Source organism: Aphelocoma coerulescens, unplaced genomic scaffold (assembly GCF_041296385.1).
Source record: "Aphelocoma coerulescens isolate FSJ_1873_10779 unplaced genomic scaffold, UR_Acoe_1.0 HiC_scaffold_56, whole genome shotgun sequence".
Classification (NCBI taxonomy): Eukaryota; Metazoa; Chordata; class Aves; order Passeriformes; family Corvidae; genus Aphelocoma; species Aphelocoma coerulescens.
In genome coordinates this window covers 1,481,149-1,499,238 of record NW_027183905.1, presented here as the reverse complement: position 1 = coordinate 1,499,238, position 18,090 = coordinate 1,481,149, and the positions used below count along the sequence as shown (strand labels likewise).

The 18,090-nt window shown below is 57.6% G+C and overlaps 1 protein-coding gene and 1 pseudogene across 1 annotated transcript; both read left to right on the top strand.

The window, feature by feature from the left end:
- The window catches only part of LOC138101859 (uncharacterized), a 678,931-nt pseudogene that overhangs the window by 252,553 nt on the left and 408,288 nt on the right, over positions 1 to 18,090 (top strand).
- Positions 5,046 to 7,638, top strand: LOC138101894 (serine/threonine-protein kinase pim-1-like; the record flags this gene model as incomplete). The annotated part of the gene is made up of 5 exons (XM_068999647.1): positions 5,046 to 5,600; positions 5,718 to 5,768; positions 5,974 to 6,340; positions 7,099 to 7,275; positions 7,532 to 7,638. Coding segments are annotated over 5 exons (1,257 nt in total), but the record flags the coding sequence as incomplete, so codon positions are not given.

Here is an 18,090-nt window from a genome sequence, read left to right as displayed (position 1 = left end):
GCTTCTGAGCCGCCCATCGACCTCTGAGTCGGCCTCTTTGGGGAACTCGATCCAGGGGAGGGGCTGGGATTGATTGGCATTACACAGCCCCAGCCCTGCAGTGGGCTGGGTCACACCAACATCTCCCCCTTCTTTATTACTTTGAAATGAGGGGGGAGGCTGAAGGGATTTCAAAACCAAACACTTAACAATGGGAATGGCTACTAAAATTAACAACTCCATCAAGAAACCCCATACAATGTCCTTGATAATGGAAGGAATCCTCCTGCTGGAGATCCTGGTGCAGAGGAGGAGCTGCAGCAGCAGGTGGGACAGCAGCAGGTAGGATGTCATCACGCTGTCAAGGGAGGTAACTTTAGGAACAGTGTAAGACAAATAAAATTAATACAAATACAATTAACTTAAATAACAATGGCTCCCTTGGACTGCCCCTTTTTCAAAACAAAATGAGGGGTCATTTTGGGAAGGGAGACACATTTTAAGGAGACTGGGAGGTGGAGGATTTGTTTTTCAGGCCTGGAGGACGAGTCTTTTTTCCAGGTGGCTTGGTTTTTCTTCTTTTCCAGGCTGTGGCAGCTTCTTTCCTTTGTTTGGCATCCACAGGTGGTCTCAAAAAGGGTTTGATCCACTTCCCATGGATCCATCTTGGACCCTCTGGGGTGGAAACACACCCGTAGCCTCTACCCCGGGTGACTAGGGGGTACGGGCCACGTATTTGTAAAGTATCAGGGTCTTTTATTAGGACCTCAGGTCTCTCAGTCAGTTTATGTTTGGCAGAGTTTGTGAAGTGTCTCATGATGGGAGGATCAGGTTACTCATAGGAACAGTTTAAAAAGTTCAAAGTGAACAACGCTTTGGACAGTCTTGTGATGGGGGCAGAGATCTCATTGCCACCTTTTTGTTGTTCTAGCAGTCTTTTTAGTGTCTGATGTTTCCTCTCTACGATGGCTTGGCCTGTGGGCGAGTGAGGGATGCCAGTGATGTGATCCACACCCCACTCACTCATTGTAGATACAAAAGTGCTGCTAGCAAGGATTTTCTTGCTATTTTGTAAGTCCATGAGAGACGTTTCTCTCTCACAGAAGAGGTAGCAGGGTATGTAAACAACCAAGCCACCTGCAACCTTGAAAAGTTTTGTTTATAGTATAGTAGAAAAATCTTTTGACAATGGATGTTTTAGGATTTCAGCCAATCACCCCAAGGGGAGGCTGATCCTTTGTCCAATTAGACTATGAAGAAAAAAGTCTGTAAAAGAGTGTGTAAAATAATTAAATAAATCAATCTTGCTGCACAATTCCTGCCTGCTGGATCTTCTCTCCTCCTCCTCCCTATGGCTGAGGGACACGGTGATACACCCTAGGGCCTAGGCCTGCGGTAATATTTGGTGCATGCAAACGTGATCTGCACGCTGAGACGTGTCCTGCACGCTGGAAGCCAAGCCGAATTTCCTTAGAGGTATGCTTTTTCTAAATTCTCGTGTTTATTCTCTCTTTGCCCCCTCCAGCCCTTGTCCCCCTCCCGGAGGTTTGTGGGGCGCTGCTGTCCCTCAGCCCTTCCTGCCCCGGCACCCGCGGCCGCTCCGGTGCCCTCAGGCCCCGGCTCGAAGCGAAACCACAAAACCCTCTGGAAAGAAAGCCGGTCTGGGGGAAAACCCTGCAAGGGGGATTGAATGCCACGGACAGCGATTGCTGAGAGCTGGAGATTCCAAACGCTCCAAGGGGCCCGAGGGAACCGCGCTGCGGCCTCGGGGCCTCCCTGGGGCACCGCGGAGACCCCCGAGCAGAGCGACTCTTCCTGCCCCCCAAAATCTGCAGCTTTGGGTCAGCTGAGGAAAAGAGCTGGCAAAAGGGGCTGGAAAGGGGCTGGAGCCCGAGGGGACCCCTCAGCCATGGCCCGGAGCAGCCGCAGGAAAATGCCCCGGAAACCAAGGAAATCAAAGGAAGTAATGAGGAATTTTGGAACTCTTCCCGCTGCTGTTTCCAGAAGGTCCCGGCCGGGTCCTGCCGGGAGGAGCCGGGGGCGGGGAGGGGCCTCAGGGCTTAATTGGGGAGAAAAGTTGAATTGGGGCAAGGAAACTTTAATGGTGGGGAGAAAATGTGAATGGAGGGGATTTGAATGGGAGGGGATGATTTGAATTGGGCAGAGAAAATGAAGTGGGGGAGGAGGCCCCCAGCCCTCGGCTGTGCCCTGAGGGTGCTGCCAGCGGTTCCCCTTCTCCCACCCCCCGGGCTGGGGGCGCGGAGCTGCCGCTGCTCCCCAGGAATGCCACGGGATAAAAACTCCACTCAAGCTTTTATGTTCCCAGTCATTCCCAATAAGATCCCAGTTGCCCCCAGCATGGTCCCAGTTGTTCCCAGGCATGCCCTGTTATGGTTCCTTTCACTCTCAGTCCCTCCCAGTAGGAGTCAGGTACAGCCCCAGTCACTTCCAGTATGAACCCAGCAACTCCCAGTCAGTCCCTCTATGATGCCTTTTGCCCCCATCATGGTCCCAGTTGCTCTAAGCATGATCCCAGTATGAGTCCAGTCACCCCCAGGATGATTCCAGGTAACTTCCCAGTGTGAGTCTGGTTTGATCCCTGTCACCCCCCAGTATGATCCCAGTCACTCCCAGATACTCCCAGAACTATGCCAGTCACTGCAACATGACCCTGTCACTCCCAGTATGATCCCAGTATGACCCCAGTAGGGGCCAGCTGCTCCCAGGATGATCCCAGTTGCCCCCTGCATCTTTCCAATTGCGCCCTTTCACCACCGCTGTGGTTCCAGTCTCCCAGAATGATTCCAGTCAGTCTCAGTATGATCCAAACCACTCCCAGTATATCCCAGCAGCACCCATTGGACCTCAGCATGTTCCCAGGAGCCCTCAGTGTGGTCCCAATATATCCCAGTATAATCCCTGGTGTCCCAAATCTGGCCCTGCCCAGTCCTGATCCTGGTCCCAGTGTATCCTCCTGTCCCATTCTGTCCCAGTCCATCCCATTCTGTCCCAGTCCATTCCGGTCCCTTCCTGGCAGCCGCTGCCGTTTCCCAGATCCTTCTTCCCCCCCCCCCCCCCCCCCCATCAAAGCTGCCCCCCCACCCCCCAAGATGCTGACGGGGATCGGGGGCTTCGTGTTGGGCTTTGTCTTCCTGGCGCTGGGGCTCGGCTTCTACCTGCACAAGCAGGTGACGGGAGGGGCCCGGGGGTCGTGTCCCCCCTCCCCCGGAGCTCTGTGCTCCCCCGGGTGTGCCCCAGCCCGGTGTCACCCCCTTTGCTTTGCCCACAGAGCTCCTGAGTCGCCGGCGGCCGAAGCCCTTCCCCGTGGCCACGGGCCCGGCCGGGACCCCCCGCTCCGTCCCCGCGCTGATTTTGGGGGGTCGTGTGTCCCCACAAGCCCTGCTGCCACTCTGCCCCCGCCCGGCTTCTCAAAGGGTTGCCAATAAAACTTCCCAGTTTGGGCTGGTCCCGTTTATTGGTGGGCACTTTGGAGGGACTCTGAGGAAACTGAGCGGGAGCCGAGATTGGAGGGGGCAGAACCGACCCTGGGATGGATCGGGAATGGGGACCCCCCTGTGTCCCCACCGTGTCACCCCGCTCTCGGGGGCCCTTGGGAAGCACCTGAACGCCAACACCAGAGAACCGCAAAACGTGCCGGGACGCCCCTAAATCCCACAGCCCCCAACGACCCCCAAATCCCACAGAAAAAGTCCCCCCAAAAGAGCCCCGAAGAAAGGCGCCAATCAGAGACAGCGCATGACAAGCTTCAGCCAATCAGAGCGCGCGGCGCTGGTGACTCACCAGTTGCCAGGCAGACCCGCAGCGCTCAGCGCTCCCCACCCGGACCCCGCCTGCGCCCCCCCCTCGCCCCCAGCGCCCCCCGCCAGGGGAATTTGAGGAGGGGGCGCGTGGGGGGCGCCCAGGCCGGGCCCAGAGCCCAGCGCTGCCCCAGCCCGACCTCTCCCGGCTCCGTCCCGGCTCCTCCCGCGGGATGCGGCCGCGTTGGGAAAACGGGGGGCCAAGGGTGGGCGCTGGGCCCGGGGGGAGCAGGAGAAGGGATGGGAGAGGAGGAGAAGGAGAAGGAGGCATCTTTTAATGATATTTTATTGAGTCTCATGTTTTAGAGACCAGGATCAATACTCCCCGGCCGTCAGGGCGAGTCCCTCAGGGCTGCGGGGCCCTGCTGCCGGCTCACCCCGTGCCAGCCCAGCGCCAGCGCTCAGCGGGGCTTTGGCTTCCCGTGCCCTTTCCCGTGTCCCCAGCCCAGCGTCACCACCCCCGTGTCCCCAGGTCGTGCCCCACCCCTGCCCCCCTCCCCCTTTGTCGAGACACGGAGGATGAGAATTTCCCCACCATCCACCCCAAGAGTTCCCCCGAGGCCATTTCCTCTCGTGCTTTCCCTTGGCAGCAGAGCCCCACCCCTGCTGGCTGCCCCCTCCTGTCAGGGACTTGGGGAGAGCCAGCTCCCCCCTGAGCCTCCTTTCCTCCAGGCTCAGCCCCCTCAGAACCCTCAGCTGCCCCTCAGAATTCCTCCAGAGCCTTCCCCAGCTCCATTCCCATCTCTGGACGTGCTCCAGCCCGTCCATGTCTTTCTTGAAGTTTGAAGCCCAATCACTGCCCTGTCGCTGCAGGTGCCAAAACCCCAGGGAGACTCCTTGGAAATGGGGGTAGAGAGGAGCCCTTCAAAGGGAAACGTGTGCAAAACTGCTGCCAATGGCCGAGCGGGTTTGGTGTGGCTGCGGGAGCAAGAGATGCTCCGGGACTCCGCCTCGGCCCCGGAGCGGAGCGGCCCGTGCTGCCCCGGGGCGCGCGGGGCTCGGCCGTGGGGCGCGCGGGGGGGAACGGACACACGGGCACCGGACACACGGACACGCGGACAAACGCTCCCAGCGCCTCAGCGGCAGCAGCGGCAGCAGCGGCAGCAGCGCAAAAGCAGCGAGTTCACGAACCCTCTGCGTCCCTTCTCCTGCTCCTCCTCTCCCTCTCCCAGTGTCTCGCACCCTCTCCCGCTCTCCCTTTGGTTCCCCAACCCCCCCTCCCGCGGCCTCCCTCTCCCCAGGCCCGGCCGGGCCATGCCCCCGGCCCGCCCCCGGCCCCGGGCGGGGCTGCCCCCTCCCCGCCCCCGGGCGTCCCGCCGCGGTCCCGCCTCCGCCCGGCTCTCGCCGTCCTGGCTGTGGCGCTGCTGGGCGGGCATCAGTGCCTGGCTCCTGGGCACCATCGCCAGCCCCTGGCTCCGGCTGGCCCGAGCCCGAGCCCGAGCCCGAGCCCGACCCCGGCCTCGGCTCCTCCCGGGGCCCGCCGGGGACACAGGCGGCGCGGCCGCTCCCGCCGCCTCCGCAGCGTCTTCCCCACTCCGAGCTCCGCCGCTCTTGAGCGCGGCCGCCGGCCCCGAGCCGCCGGTGGCCCCTCCAAAAGAGCCAACATGTGGGGATGGCCGGCCCGGGGCGGTTGAGCGGCGCTCGGGGGCCGTTCCTGGCCCCGGGCCGAGCGCTGACGGCCGCGTCTCGCGGGCACGGAAGGCGCAGCAGGGCCTGAAGGAGCGCTACCGGCTGGGTTCGCTGCTGGGGCGCGGCGGCTTCGGCAGCGTCTTCGCGGCCACGCGGCTCTCGGACGGCGCCCCGGTGAGTGGCGGGGCCGGCGGCGGGCGCAGGAGGCGGGGGGCAAAGGAGGAGGAGAAGGAGCATGGGGCTGGGCACGGCGGGCGGCGAGCTCAGCCCGCTGCTCCCCTTGCCTTGCAGGTGGCCATCAAACGGGTGCCGCGGAACCGCATCGGCCATTGGGGCGAGCTGGTGAGTGAGCGAGGGGCAGCGGGAGAAGCCGGGGCGCGACGGGCGGGGATGAGCCGAGGCCCGGCAGGGTGGAAGCCGCCAGAACGCCTCGAGGGAGAGCGGCCGTGGGGCCAGCGGAGCGCGCAGAGCGTCCCCGGCTGGCTGAGGGCTTCCCGAGCCCCTGCACGGCATCAGCCCCGCTGACAGCACCGTGCTCCTCCCGCAGCCCGACGGCACCCGAGCACCACTGGAGATCGTGCTGCTGGACAAGGTGTCCGCTGGCTTCCCTGGCATCGTCCAGCTCCACGAGTGGCTGGAGCTCCCCAGCAACGTGCTGATGGTGCTGGAGCGGCCGGAGCGGTGTCAGGACCTCCTTCACTTCATTCGGGCACGGGGCTTCCTGTGCGAGGAGGTGGCGCGGCACCTGTTCCGCCAGGTGCTGGAGGCCGTGCGGCACTGCACCAGCTGCGGGGTCCTGCACCGGGACATCAAACCGGAGAACATCCTGGTCGACCTGGTCACCGGGCAGGCCAAACTCATCGACTTTGGCTGTGGCACCTACCTGCAAGCCGCAGCCTACACCAGCTTTGCAGGTGAGCCCATGCAGGGGGAGGCTCCTGGTAGCGGCATCTCACAGCCCAACATCTCACGGCCCAACATCTCACAGCCCAACATCTCACAGCCCGACATCTCACGGCCCAACATCTCACGGCCCAACATCTCACAGCCCAGCATCTCACGGCCCAACATCTCACAGCCCAAGCCGGCTGTGGCAGGGGGGATTCTCCCTTTTGCTGCTAGTCATGGCAGCCGGAGTCTTCAGCTGAGCTGCTTTTGAGCGGCGCTGGCTGAGGGGCCATCTTCCAGCCCTGCTGGCAGCCTTCGCCAGCCACTCTGCCCAGGACTGGCGCTGGGGCTGGGGCAGCCAGCGCGAGAGACACACCCGTGGGTGGGGGGAACAGAGAGGGGGGGCCAGAACCTGTGCTCCAGCCCGTTTGGTGTGCAGGCGAGACAGGGCTCGGACTGCTCTGCTGCCCGTGGTTGCCTTGGCTTAAGAATGGTTTCTGGGGCAGTGCAGGCAGGGAGGATGAAAGCGTGGTTTTTCCCCAGCACCAAGTGGGTTTTTCCTTTGCATGGAATGCTCGGGCCTTGCCAGGGCTTCTGCTGCCCTCTTGCAACACCAGCGGCTTCTTTTCCAACCCCCAGTTTGTACACAAGTCCCAGGTGCTGGCCAGAGGGCAGCGGGTCACACCGCGTGCCGCTGCTGCGGCCCCCGCATGCCCAGGGATGCTGGGGCGAGGCTCTGGGAGCAGGCAGTGTCCCCCTGAATAACTCCATCTCTATTCCATAGGAACACCATCCTACAGCCCTCCGGAATGGACCCAGTTCGGCTGGTACTATGGCGAGGCAGCGACCGTCTGGTCCCTGGGCATCGTGCTGCACCAGATGGTCTGCGGGGAGCACCCTTTCAGGAGGGGCTGGAACAGCACCTGGGGCCGGCTCTCGCTCCCACGACGGCTCTCTCCAGGTGGATCCTCGTCTCTGCAGCACGGGGGGAATAGCAGTGCTGGGAGACAGCAGCGGGCTCAGGAGCATCCCACACTGGCAGCTGCTGAGGAGGTGGCAATGTCCTGCTCTCCTGCTCTCCTGCAAAAGAAAGAATTGATGGCAAAGTTTAGGCACAGCCCCGAGCACACGCAGCACGGCCTGGCCATGGCAAGAGTGGGGCAAAGCGGACAGGAGCCTTCTGCAACTGACTGGTGCTTTCTGCTTTCTGTCCGCAGAGTGCCAGAATCTCATCCAACGGTGTTTATCCGTGCTCTCCTCGGAAAGGCCCTCATTAGAAGACCTGTCCTGTGATCCTTGGATGCAGGATATTCGCGTGCCATAGGAGAAGGGAGAGAGCCACACGCACGCTTTGACCCAGGGAGCCGGTAAGTTCCAGCTGCACACGCGCCTTGGCAAGAAGCAGCAAAGAAAGGCAGAGATTTTGTCCTGCCTGAATCGCTGCACAGGGCTCCTCAGCTGGGCACGCGCAGCCCGGCTGCTGGAGCTGAGCTGCTCTTCCCAGCACTGGTGGCCCCCATGCCAGCTGCTTCTGCTTGTCCTTCTTCAGCGACAGCCGGGGCCCTGGGCAGAGCACTGACAGCCTGCTCCAGCCCCAGGGAAGAAGGAGCCCCTGGAGAAGCTGTGCCAGGTGCGGCTGCTGCTGCTGGAGACATGGAGGGTGACATCAAGGATGACAAGCTCTTCCTCCACCTGGCAAGCTGAAGATGATGGACTTCAATTGTGGCACCTTCTCCAAAGCCAGGCTCCACAGCAAATTTGCAGATGAGTCCACACGCAGGGGGATGCTCCCAGATTTGTGCATTGCACAGCCTGGCCGGGAAGCAAAGGTTCCCCCCTTTGCTGGGCGGATGCAACCAATTCTTCAGTCGGCTGCCAAGCTGCTTTTTGGCAGGGCTGGGGGGATGGGCTGGGCTGGTTTTGAACTGGGAGTCTGCTCCTGGCCCTGCCAACAGCCCCCAGCACCCACCGTGGCCCGCGCTGGGGCTGGGGCTGGGGCAGCCAGCCCGACACAAACAAAGCCCCATGGTGGGAGCAGAGGTTGGACACCAGAAGCTGTGCATGGGCTGCTTTGCTCTGCAGGCAAGGAAGGGCTTGGGCTGCTCCACTGCCCTTGTTTGCTTTGGGCTCAGCATGACTTTTGGGGGCAGTGCAGGGGGAAGGCAGAAAGCGTGGGCTGCCCTGGCCCGTGGGTGGGTTTTTCCCTCGCATGGCGGGCTTGGGCCTTCCTCAAGGCCCAGCAGGGAGAAGATTTTTTACCTTTTTCCTTGTTTTCTCTTTTTGTCTGTAATCTCTTTTCATTGATTTATGGTTTGTTTTTCCAAAGGAAGCGTTCTAGGTGCTGTCTGGTCCGGATGGCGAAGTGCTTGGGAGCAGCTGTGGCGTGGGTGGGACGTGCCCTTGGAGAAGGGCTGAGGACACCGTTTGGGAGCAGCTTTTCTTCTGGCGGCGGGAGGTGTGAGGTGGGTGCCCGTCCTCTTGGCATGGCTGGGATAAGGGCTTTTGGGAGACGGCAGCAGGCGCAGCAGCATCCCGCTCTGGGCAGCTGCTGAGGAGGTGGCTGTGCCACGGCCGGCTGCAGGCTGGGCACGTGTCCTGCCCTCCTGCTCTCCTGCCAGAGGCAGCAATGCTGGGCAGCTTTGGGCAGCGCTCTGAGCGCGGCCAGCACGGCCTGGGCACCGCGGGCGGCTGGGACAAGGGGGACGGGAGCCTTCAGCTGACGGGCGCTTTCTGCTTTCTCTCCTTGCAGCCGGGCTCTGGGGATGCTGAGGCTGCTCTGGGCTCCGCCAGGGCTCTGCTGCGGCTCAGCCCCGGGGCCACGAGAAGCCAAAGAAGAAACGCCGTGACCTGCAGCAGAGACGTGCTTGAGCAGCTCGGCAGTGCAGCTCAAGTTTGCAGAGCGTGCACCTCCAGGGGAAAATATGAAACCCCCCAATAACAAACTTGTTCAGTAACTTCTGAAATGAAATCAGTCTGGGATGACCCCCAATGCCATTTTTCAGCTTGCTCAAGCTGAAGCTCAGCCTTTCTCTGAACAGTTCTCTCCACCACCTGCCTTTTGCTCCACAAGTGCTCCCTCTTTCCCCCAGTGAGTTCCCAGCTCACCGCAGTCCCCATTGCACTGTAGCCTTCCTTGATGCCCCTGGCCACGAGGAAGAGCGAGCCCCAGGTTTAGGGACTCATGTTGTCACTGGCTGAAGAACAGCAATGTCTCAGAGGTCTGGTGAGATTTGGGGGTCATTCAGAGCTGCTCTCCGGGCCTCAGCTCTGCTCACTGCTGGGTTCCCACTTCCTTTTCCTCATTCTTCACAGAGCAGGATGAGCTCTGTGAATGCCCTTGACCCTCACCACTCTTCCCAGCCCAGCCACCCAGCCCAGTTAGGCTTAAGCTGGAGCTTCTCTGTGTCCTCTGGCACCCCAGTGCAGTCCCCTCTGCGGGGAGCAGCAGCCCCAGAGCGCAGCACACAGCAGTGCAGGCCACACCTGGAGCAGCTCCCTGCAGCCATGGCCTGGCTCTTTGTGGCAACCAAATGCTCCCTGTGTGCAGCTGTCCCTGGAGGATGGCCCCAGGGCAGAGCCCAGCCGGGCTCCCACTGCATCCCCTGGAGCCTGGGGCAGACAGCGCTGGCAGAGCTGAGGTTCATGGTGAGCACCCAGAGCTGTGGCTCGCAGTCGGTGTTTGCAAGCGTTGTGATCTCATCTCCTGCAACCTGTGGGGAAAACGAGCTGTGCAGCCAGGCCAGTGCTGCCCCTCTGGGCAGGGACGAGGCTGAAGGCCTTTCCTGATGCCGAGGAGGTGGCATTAAGCCTTAGCGGGGCCTGGCAGCTGTGGAGCCGGATCTCGCCCGCTGTCCGGGACTCGCTGCCCACCAACCGCCCCCACCCGCCGCGCTCCGTTCTGCAGGGACAGAAGGCTCTGGCTGTGTGAGGGTTTCCATCACGTCTGTGTACCCGTGGCTGTGGAACGCACATGGAGAGGGAAAGTGTCAGTCACGGTGCTGGCACACTCCTTCCTTTCCATACAGGACACGTCCCTGCGCACCCCGTGTGTGGATCTATTCAAAGGAGAGGTGTGGATAGAGATTTCCCACAGAGCTCTGACTCTGGCGGAACTCACCTTGTCAGCCAGCAGCCAGGGCATTTGTTTCCCAGCTCTGTGTCAGTCGGTGCCCCAGAGCTGAAGGGAGCAGCATTTAGAAGCAGTTTCCAGATTTCTAGGCAGGCAGTGGAGCTGACAAGCATCCGTGCAACTTGCCGTGTTCATCGGGAGGGGCTGCTGCTTCTTTGGGAATGTGGCACAACGGAGACACGAGACTTGGAAAAATCCCAGCTCTCAGTGGATTTGTGCAGGAGGGGGAGCAGCAGAAACACTTTGTGTCTGCTTGTGGGGACACAAGGTCCAAGGAGCGGGGCTGGCAGAGGGTGACCTGGGCCGCTGGCAGCTCAAGTCCCGTGTGTTGGGTCTGCCTGAGGGAAAGTTCACGGGCCTTCCAGGGCTGTGCTTTGCATTGGTAGCTGGACGGGTGCTGGTAACAGAGCGGTGTTCTGGCTACTGCCCAGCAGCGCTGTCCCTCTGCCATTCCTTCCCCCATCAGAGGGGATGGGAGCAGGCAGGATCCTGGCAGGGGACACAGCCAGGCCAGCGGACCCAAATCAGCCAAGGGGATGTTCCAACCATATGACTCCAGCTCAGATGTATAAAGCAAAGGGAGAGAGGAGGAAGGGCACTTTTCCCCCCAGAAGCTGAAGTTTCCCTGAGTGTTCCAGTTCCAAACTCTTGACCATTTTTGGAGGCATAACGTTCTCACCCCGTAGTCTTCCAGTCATACTTGAGTTGTAGAATTTTAGAGCAGTCAAATTAATCAAGTTCACATTTTCTAGATATTGCTGTGTCATTTTCTTGATATCCATGTGAGAGGGGACACAGTGATGGATGGGTTTGCATGGGAGCTGCAGAGCCCCGGAATGGAGAGCCTGAGTGTCCCAGCAGGATTTGCAGGATTGTGGAGGGCAGCTGGAAAGAAGATGGTGGGCAATATTCTCCTGCCTCCATCTTCCAAGGAAACTTTGATTCAATCCCTGTCTGCACCATGCCATAGGGCCTCCAGAGGCCCAGGGAGGTGTCTGGGTGGCCCCAGAAGGCGCTTGCAGGACCCTGTGGCACCAGGGAAGGGGCAGGAGCATCCCTGTGGTGCTGGGAGAGACACCCAGAGGGGGCCACCCCTGGGGCCCAGGCAAGAGCTGCATTCAGGCAGCCAAATTCATGCAGGGTCTGCCCGGGCGCTGCCAAGGACCAGTCCAGTGAGCTCCTGTCCTCTTTCACCTCTTTGTATTTTCTTTGTATTTCTTTGTATTTATTTCTTTGTATTTATCCTTATTATTATCTTTGTATTTGTTGACCCTCAAAATGCCATTAGAAATCATTTTCCCTCAAAATAAATACTGACTTATTTTAGTGTGCTACTTTGGACAAATTTGGAGGAAAATATCCTCTGACAGAAGGCAGGTTACAACCAGCCCTCTCCCACCAGGTCTGCCAAAAAATATTTTCCTCTGAGGAAAGTGAAAGAGAAAAAGAACCTATTTATTTAACAAACACACAGGAAAAGGGTAATAATGCTGAATACTAAAACCTCTCACTGTGGAGAGAAGATTTCAGAGTCCTTCTGTAGGTGTGCTCTCTCTCCTCCTCCTTGGAGCTGGGTTGGTGTCCTCCAGGGCCTTGGTGGAAAATTTTCCCGGTGTGTTCTGATGTTGAAACAGTCCAGAAGAGAAGAAGGGAAAAAGCCCAAGTCCCAGGAAAACAAACTTCAACTCTCCGTCTCCCTCCGGAGAAAAGGAGCCGAAAGCGCGCTGGAAAGCAAGCAGGGCGCTCCCTCCGCTCTTCTCGCTGCCGCAGCAGAACGCAGAGGAGTGTGTGTCTGTGTCCTTGAACAACCGCTTTGAAAAGTTCGCTTGGTGTTTTCTCTCTCCCCCGTCGGGCTCAGTTTAAAGGCACAGAAAGGCACAGGATTGATTTCTGGGCAGAGAGCAGCGATAGGGCATACACATCATAAAGTCACCCCCAGACAGGAATGTACGCAGTTGGAGAGCTCTACAGTCCTGTGTCTTTAGTTCCAAGGGTATGGAAGTGTCGATGGGTCCTTTGGTAATCGCACAGTTCTGGATCGGTTCCCGCCGTGTGGAGCCATTTTTATACAGAAGTCAGTGTATTCACACAGCACAGATTGTTGTGTTTTCCTGTGTATCAATTTCTGTGTAAACCTGCATCCCGTTGTACAGTTTTATCGATGTATGAATTTCTGTGTAAAGCTGCGTGGCCTTGTAGAGTTTGGTTGAGGCTCTGTGGGTGTTGAGAGAGTGCGATGGATGTTTGGCTTTCTCTCCAGACGTGTATCTGTACAGGTACCACCGTGTGACCCATCAGACATTTAACTGTGTGAACCAAAAGGGATCTTTGTATCTTTCCATGTGGTCAGCAGAGATGGAACAATCTGCAGGAAGCTCGTAACAGAATGTTGGGGTTTTGGGAGTTCTCCTGGGTTTTTTTTCTGTTAAAGGAATTTTCCCCATACATGTTGCCACGGGGACAAATTACTGGGTGCTTCAGAAAAACAAAAGTCCTGGCCATAGATGGAGGGGTGCATCTTGCTACTCTTTTTTTCACCTGGCTGTGTGGGCAGTCAGTCCCTGGAGTTTTGGATGACGGAGAGAGAGGCTGCTTCTTCGGCTGCTTTCCTTCTACTGGAGAGACCCCGGGATTCCCAAGCCTGCCTTCCCTGCCCCACTGGGAGCCAGGCTGCGGCCACCCCTCCCCTGCCATTGCTTCGAGCCTTCGCTGCTCTGTAGCCCCGCTCTCCCTGCCTGCCGAGACCTCCGGGGGTTCCCACTGCAGCTCTGGAATTTTGATACATCTTGTCTGCCATGCGGGATTTGTGCTCATCCCTGCCGTTCCAGCCTGCCGTTCCAGCCTGCCATTCCAGCCTGCTGTTCCCAAGGGTCCGGCCAGACACCGGGATCAGCTGCCCAGGGGGTTTGTGAAGCCTTTGTTCCATCCCTTCCCGGGATCCCAGGCCACCAGTGCCGCGTGCTCCCCGCGTGCCACGGGGGAACCATCGCACCTGCCCTGCTCACCGGGAGCCGCCAGCGCCCCTGCCGGCTGCGAGTGGAACTGCACCCGAGGGGAAACGGCCTGACAGCCGAGAAGGCTGGGACTGGGTTTGGGATTGTTTGCTGTTACTGCCATAGTTATTGCTGTTTGTTTGACTGGTTACACACGTTATAGATATATAACAGTAAAGAACTGTTATTCCTATTTCCCATATCTTTGCCAGAAAGCCCCTTGATTTCTAAATTATAATAACTCAGAGGGAAGGGGGTTGCATCTGCCATTCCAAGGGAGGCTTCTGCCTTCCTTAGCAGACACCTGCCTTTCAAACCGAAACAGATCTTGGCGTCCAACATGCTGCCTGAGGGCATTAAGAGAAAGGGGTGAAAAAGCAATAACAGTTCCTGGGTAACTTAATTTTGTGTGCTGGATATAGGAACCTTGTTAGGTAGCACTATGTGGTCTAGTTTACCTTGGTTCAGGTGGCAGGTGGTCGTTCTTCCCCTTTGCAGCTCCTTACCTAAACATGGGTCCTCTGACTAAGGCTACCATTGCTGTTATCCAGTTTGCCCTATGGGTTGAGAAGGTGAGGGATTCATGGGCTTTTAACTTCCTCTGGAATGTGGGCACATGGATAAAGGGCTATCACACACTGAGTGCATGTTTTTGGGGTTGTGTTAAAAATGGTACCTTCTGTGAGGAAATGACATCGGGGGAAGTTTTCTCCCAACCCCTCAACCAGTTCTTTGGGCCCACCCCACCAATTTTCAAAGGGTTTAGATTTCCTCTGGGTACTAACCAACTGGTGCTGATAGGCCTACTCTATTTAGTCCTCAGAGGTAAGTTGAGATTTGCTTGGATAACCACCCAGACACTGGCCTCAGAGCCTAAAGATCCTACCCCAGGGACTGATCCTGCCCCAGAACCTGACACAGCCCCAGACACTAGAGATCCAGCCCCACAGCCTCATACTGCCCAACAGCTCACCTCAGAAATGGACTACCCAAACTGGGGGAGGGTACTGGTGAAGGGGATGTAGGAGATGTGCCAGGAAATACGCCAGATGCTAACGGAATACGCCTCCCCAGCTAGTGAAAAACCCTCTCCCTGCCCCAGACAGGGTGAGTCTGATGGTGCAGCAGTGGAACCCACGGATGTAACAACCGTCCAGGCTCCAGCTGAATCACAAGGACAATCACAGCCAGCAGCAGTCGCCCCTGTGCAGAGGAGGAAGTAGAAGACCAAATCAGTACGACCAGTTAATGATGATGGGGAACCAGGGCCCTCACAACCAGCAGGAGAGCCAGAGCCAGAAATCATCGAGTCCCTGCCGTATGACAGTCTCTGTGGTATGCGAAAATACATTGTGTGAAGGGGGCGTGAGCCTTATACAACCTGGCTGCTTCAGGTTAGGGACCTTACGGGCACAGGTGTGCAACTGGATAGTGGTGAGGCAAGGTATCTGGGATCGTTGACCCAGGACCCAGGCGTGGACCAGATATTTGTGAGGGAGCCAGGGCCCCTTTCTCTCTGGAAGCGGCTCTAAATGAGTGAGAGAGAAAGGTTAATTCACAAAGAAAGAATGCAAGAGTACCATCATAGAATGCAGTGGAAGACATTTGAGGAAGGGATCCAGCAGCTAAGAGAGGTGGCAGTATTAGAGGTACTCTTTGGGAGGGATGGACAGCACGGTAATGACCCCAATAAGGTCAGGTGCACAGGACAGATGATGTGGAACCTGGCAAAGCTAGGGCCACCGCAATACACCACCTTCATTGCAACGATTGATGCTGACAATAACTGAGAAACAGTGGGCTCTGTCACCAACAAGCTCAGGAATTATGGCAGTATGGTCAATGGTCCGCTGAAAGTTCATGCCTCTGCTGTGGTCCAGGACCTCAAAGCGGAGATGAAGGAGATGAGGAAGGAAATGAGGGAGGAGATGAGGGAGGAGATGAGGAAGGTCAGTGTGGCACCAGTGCGAGTCACAGGCCCCCAAGTCCCCCAGCTAGAGAGAGAGGGTACACCCCACGAGCTGAGCTGTGGTTTTTTCTGTGCGTGAATGGGGAAGACATGAGAAAGTGGGATGGGAAACCCACTTCTGTCCTGGCAGTGCAGGTGCATGAACTCAAGGAGGGAGGCACTAACTGAGCGGGTTCTGCTAAGGTGAGAGTAGCCTCAGCCTCCCGTGACCGAGCTGCCAGGTATTACAGAAGGGAGGATGATATGTCGGATCCCCTTCAAGGGACCTCTAGCATGTATGCCCAGGGAAGCAATGATAAACAGGGCTAGAGGGGCCCTGCCTCTAGCCAGGAAGAGGCACGGGAGAACCGGGTTTTCTGGACAGTGTGGATCCGATGGCCTGGCACATCAGAGCCACAAAAATATGATGCATTGGTTGATACTGGGGCACAGTGTACTTTAATGCCATCGGGACATGTGGGGGCAGAACCTGGATCCATCGCTGGGGTGACCGGGGCATCACAGCAGTTGACCCTTATGGAAGCTGAGGTGAGCCTGACTAGGAAGGAGTGGCAAAAGCATCAATTGTGACTGGCCCAGAGGCCCCGTGTATTCTGAGCATAGACTTCCTCCGGAACGGCTATTACAAAGACCCAAAGGGACTCAGGTGGGCGTTTGGGATTGCTGCTGTGGAGGCAGAAGGCATTAGGCATTTGAACACCCTGCCTGGACTATCTGAGAATCCTTCTGCAGTTGGGCTCCTGAAAGCGGAAGAGCAACGAGTGCCAATTGCCACCTTGACAGTGCACCGCTGGCAGTATCGGACAAATCGAGATGCTGTGATTCCCATTCACAAGATGATCTGCAAGCTGGAGAGCCAAGGGGTGGTCAGCAAGACCCACTCACCCTTCAACAGCCCCATCTGGCCTGTGCGCAAGTCTGACGGGGAATGGAGATTGTGGACTATCGTGGCTTGAATGAAGTGACTCCACCATTGAGCGCTGCTGTGCTGGACACGTTGGAGCTCCAGTACGAGCTGGAGTCCAAAGCAGTGAAGTGTTACGCCACTACTGACATTGCCAATGCATTTTTCTCTATTCCTCTGGCAGCAGAGTGCAGGCCTCAGTTTGCCTTCACCTGGAGGGGCGTGCAGTACACCTGGAACTGACTGCCTCAGGGGTGGAAGCACAGTCCCACCATCTGCCATGGACTGATCCAGGCTGCACTGGAAGAGGGTGAGGCTCCAGAACATCTGCAGTACATTGATGACATCATTGTGTGGGGGAACACGGCATCGGAGGTATTTGGGAAAGGGAGAGAGAATCATCCAAATTCTCCTGGAAGCTGGTTTCGTCATCAAGAAGAGCAAAGTCAAGGGACCTGCCCGAGAGATCCAGTTCCTGGGAGTAAAGTGGTAAGATGGATGACGTCAGCTTCCCACTGAGGTCATCAATAAGATCACAGCAGTGTCTCCACCGACCAACAAGAAGGAAACACAAGTTTTCCCAGATGCCATAGGTCTTTGGAGAATGCACATTCCTGAGGACAGCCAGATCGTGAGCCCTCTCTACCTGGTTACCCGCAAGAAGAATGATTTTCACTGGGGCCCTGAACTGCAGCAAGCCTTTGCCCAGATCAAGCAGGAAATCACTCACGCCATAGCCCTTGGCCCAGTCAGGACAGGATCAGAGGTGAAAAACGTGCTCTACTCTGCAGCCGGGAGCAATGGTCTGTCCTGGAGCCTCTGGCAGAAGGTGCCTGGTGAGACTCGGGGCTGACCACTGGGATTCTGGAGCCGAAGCTACAGAGGGTCTGAAGCCAACTACACTCCCACAGAGAAAGAGATCTTGGCACCTTATGAAGGAGTCCAAGCTGCCTCAGAAGTAATCGGCACAGAGGCACAACTCCTCCTGGCACCCCGACTACTGGTGCTGGGGTGGACGTTCAAAGGAAAGGTTCCTTCCATGCATCATGCAACCGACGCTACTTGGAGCAAATGGATTGCCCTCATCATGCAGCACAACTGAATTGGAAACCCAAGTCGCCCTGGGATCTTGGAAATAATTACGAACTGGCCGGAAGGTGAGACTTTTGGGTTATCTTCCGAAAAAGAAGAGGAGCAGGTGACACGTGCCCAAGAAGCCCCACCATATAACGAGCTACCAGAGAGTGAAAGACAATACGCCCTCTTCACTGATGGTTCCTGCCGAATTGTAGGCGCTGGCTGGAAATGGAAAGCTGCTGTATGGACCCCCACATGAGAAGTTGCACACGCTACCGAAGGAGAAGGTGGATCGAACCAATTTGCTGAACTCAAAGCTGTCCAATTAGCTCCTGACATTGCTGAAAGAGAGAAGTGGCCAAAGCTCTACCTCTACACTGATTCATGGATGGTAGCCAATGCTCTGTGGGGTTGGCTGGAAAGGTGGAAGAAAGCAAACTGGCAGCACAGTGGAAAACCAATCTGGGCTGCTGAGGAGTGGAAAGGCATTGCCACTCGGGTAGAGAAGCTACCCGTGAAAGTCCGCCATGTAGATGCTCACGTCCCCAAGAGCCGGCCTAACGAAGAACATCGTAACAACAAACAGGTAGATCAGGCTGCGAAAATAGAGGTGTCCCAGATAGACTTGGATTGGCAACATAAAGGAGAGTTGTTCCTAGCTCGATGGGCCCATGATGCCTCAGGCCATCAGGGCCGAGATGCCA